This window comes from Haliaeetus leucocephalus, unplaced genomic scaffold, assembly GCF_000737465.1.
Source record: "Haliaeetus leucocephalus isolate CR32 unplaced genomic scaffold, Haliaeetus_leucocephalus-4.0 Scaffold162, whole genome shotgun sequence".
NCBI lineage: Eukaryota > Metazoa > Chordata > Aves > Accipitriformes > Accipitridae > Haliaeetus > Haliaeetus leucocephalus.
The window spans coordinates 14,789,853-14,793,242 of NW_010972598.1; the positions used below are offsets into that span (position 1 = coordinate 14,789,853).

The 3,390-nt window shown below is 67.1% G+C and overlaps 1 protein-coding gene and 1 long non-coding RNA gene across 2 annotated transcripts in view; one reads left to right on the forward strand and one right to left on the reverse strand.

The window, feature by feature from the left end:
• Positions 1-971, forward strand: part of ANKRD39 (ankyrin repeat domain 39) — a 2,864-nt gene extending 1,893 nt beyond the window's left edge. Inside the window, exons 2-3 of the mRNA XM_010563019.1 lie at positions 17-220; positions 294-971. Of these exons, the coding sequence (XP_010561321.1) occupies positions 17-220; positions 294-431 (342 nt within the window). The 3' untranslated portion in view covers positions 432-971. The remainder of the gene's footprint in view (positions 1-16; positions 221-293) is intronic.
• Positions 972-1,706: 735 nt separating this feature from the next.
• LOC104828868 lies at positions 1,707-2,781 on the reverse strand. Its single transcript, XR_774071.1, has 3 exons — positions 2,326-2,781; positions 2,060-2,201; positions 1,707-1,830 (listed from the first exon to the last, which is right to left on the reverse strand). It is a non-coding gene; the product is annotated as an uncharacterized LOC104828868 (long non-coding RNA).
• Between the last annotated feature and the right edge of the window lie 609 nt (positions 2,782-3,390).

Genomic DNA, 3,390 nt, shown 5'->3' on the forward strand with positions numbered 1-3,390 from the left:
CTCCCCCCCCCCCCAGCACTACGCCAGCCGCAACGGGCACCTGGGGGTCTGCCAGCTGCTGCTGCAGCGGGGCGCCCGCTGCGACGCCCGCACGCCCGGGGGTGCGACCCCCCTGCACCGCGCCAGCTACTGCGGCCACCTCGCCGTCGCCCAGCTCTTGCTGGCCCACGGCGCTGACCCAGCTGCCACCGACGAGGACGGCCGTACCAGCCTGCACAAGGTGGGTGGCGGTAGGATGTCCCCTGTCCCCCCTCCGGCCGTGCCACCGGCGACGACGGATGTGTCGCCCACAGGCGGCTGAGCAAGGCCACCGGGAGCTCTGCGCCCTGTTCCTGCGGCACAGCCCGGCGTTGGCCAGCATCTGCGACGCCAAGGGTCGGCGACCCCGCGACGTGGCCGACCCGGAGGTGCAGGACCTGTTGGATACCTGAGGGGGACACGGCAGAGCCAGGAGAGTCAGAGCCACCGCGCCGCGGGAGACATGGTGCCACCGGACCCGGTCGCCGATGGATAAACAAAGCTCCTGGCACCGAACGCCGACTCTGCCTCTCTGTCCCTTGCGCCGGGTGCCAGCGTGGGCCAGGGCTCACCCACCGGCGGGGGGGCTTGGCAGCAGTGGGGGGGCCACAGCACTATTTTTCCACTGCCAGGAGGGAGGCACAGACACCCCACACTCTTGCAGTGGCTTTTATTTCCTAAAAAAACCACTAAAAACGGGGAAAATTGTGTTTTGTTGAACCAGAAAACGCTGCAGGACTCACACTGTGGTCACCAGCTCCCACCCCGGTGAGCACCGGGAGCGCCGAGGAGGCAGAAGGGCTTCGGCCCTGGCTCTCTGCTTCCCCCCGGGATGCTTTGGGGTCGCCTGCAGCAGAGAAAACAGCAGCTGCTGAGCTCGTGGTGCCTGTGCCGGGGTGGCGGTTAGCCTCCGAGCTGGGGAAACGTGGCAAGACACAGTCGAGAGAGAGATGTGTGACTTACGTGTGGGGAGGAGGGAGCCTCGCAGGGGGCACCCCAAATCGGGCTTCCTGGTGGCCACGCTGCCCTGCCATACCGTGGTCCAGTGTCATCTGCTCGCTGCCAAGAAGAACCGGAGATGGAGGTGGATCCACCAGCGCCCCAGAACCCCCCAGCCATGCCCAGGGCACGGTTCCCAGTTGGGCACGGCTACTGGGGCAGCCATCACTGTCCTGCTGCTGTGCCAGCTCCCTACCTGGTGCAGTGTTCTGGTGGCTCAGAAGCGCGGGCCGGCTGCTGGGGACAATTTTTGGCTCAATGCTCTTGGGTGACTTGGCTGGATTTGGGAGCCCGGCGGCCGCAAGGGCACCGAGATAACTGCGGCTGCATCACCTGGGCAGAGAGTGGGTCAGTGCCATGCGGCACAGCCACAGTCTGGCAGCAGGGTCGGGGATGGCGGGAGACCTGCAGGCAGCTCAGCACGGGTCATGGCGCTCCCAAAAAGCCGGGTGAGGCAGAGGCAGGCTCCCAGCAGGACCCCGAGGGACGGATCCAGCCCCTACCTTGGCCAGCTGCAGGTTGGTGAGCACCCGCATGCTGTAGTCGGGGCAGTACAAGGAGCAGCTGGCGTAGTCGGCACAGCCCAGCTGCTGATTCCGGATGCTGGGGATGGGTACACGGCGGATGGCATCAGAGAGCCAGAAGCTGCCAAAGAGTATCTCCCTTTGCACCCCAAAAAACAGGCGAGTGGGTCCGGTCCTCCTGGCTGCTCTCACCTGCAGGTAGCGGTGCCAGTGCAGAGACGCCATAGCAGGTGAAGGCTCCATTTTCAAACTTCAGGCTCTCCTTCCCAATCTCCACCTCCATGCGGCCCTGCGGAGAGCGGGAAGCTTGGGGCAGGCAGAAGGGAGCGCTGCCTGTAGCCTGTGCAGCACGGGACAGCCTGCAGCACCGGCACAGCCGCCCCTCAACGTGCCCTGACAGGCGCAGAGAGCACTCAGTGCCGTGCAGACATCGTGGCAGGACCCAGGAGAGGACACACACACGGGGCCGATCGGCCACGGCCAGGTCCCTGCGCAGCCGGTGGCGGGTGGTGCCGTACCTGCAGGATGAGGATGAAGTAGCAGTGCTCCGGAGCGAAGCGTTGTTCTCCTCAAACTTCAGCTCCTGAATGACACCGAGACAGCTCAGCAAGCACAGGAGGGCCTTCTTGGAGATGCGGACTGGGCTGAAGAGCTCCAGCTCTACGGGGAGAGCGGCCAGCGTCGGCCCGGGTGCCACCGAACAATCCGCCATCGCCGTGCCCGGGGAACCCTCCAAGCAGCCCAGCAGGCAGGGTGATGGCGGCCCGCTCCTGCCCGCACCCACCTCGCACCGGGAAGCGCTGCGCGGTCAGCGGGAGCTGCGTGGAGAGCTTCGCCGTGGCTGCACCGTCAGCCTTCCTCAACGGGGAGATATCCTCCGTGCGGCACGTCCAGCTTGTGGTGGGTGAAGACGAAGGGGCCGGGGGGGAGTGTGCGTGCGGCCCCCAAGGCTCCGAACGCCAGGTCACGGACGCGGAGCACCTTTAGCAGGTTGGAGCGTAGACGGGCAGCCGAGTCCGGTCGCTGCCGCAAGATGGCGGCCGCCGTGGTCGAGTCCAGCCGGTCTCCGGTAAGAAACGCTTCTTCAGAGGCCGCAGTGCCGGGGCCTGTCACCGTGGTGATGGCGGCGCCCGGTGGCCTTCAAGCCTCCGGTAGGGCCTGTCCCGGGGGAGGTGAGGGGCGCCCGGTGCCGGTGCCCGGGCCCAGCGCAGCGCCCGGCCCGCCATAGCGTCCCACCGCCGTTCCCCGCCCACCTCCACTCCGGGGGAACCAATCGGCGGCCGCCTCGCCGCCTGTCGCTCCGCCTTCTCCGCGGCCCCCCCCCCCCCCTAGCCAATCGCCGGCCGCTCCTCGCCCCGCCCCGCCGCCGTTCCTTCTCGCGGCCAATCGCCGGCCGCCCCACCTCACGCTGTGCAGCCAATCGCCGCCCGCTATCCCTTCTGGGGGCGGTGCCTCACCGCCGCGCTGTAAACACCACCCCGGAAGGATTTAAAGGGGCCGCGTCCCACAGCGGCGTCCCCGGAACCCCCCGGTAACCGGGACGTGCCCTCCGCGGCTCCCCCCCCGCCGCGAAACACGGAGGAGACCGACGTACAGATATAGATTTTTATTACCCAAAGGGCAACACCCTCCCCCTCCCCCCAAACCCCATCAAATAAAATTCTACAGTCGGTTTCGCAACCGGGAGGGGGCGGCGGGAGGAAGAGGAGGTGTGTGTGGGGGGGTCACAACTGGGAGGGGGAAGCCCGGCCCCCCCGCACCCCCCCGGGCCTGGCCTCCCCCAAATATACAAATCAAACCTGATGCAAAAAATAAATACGAATTCCCGGGGGGGGGGGGGGGTTGTTTT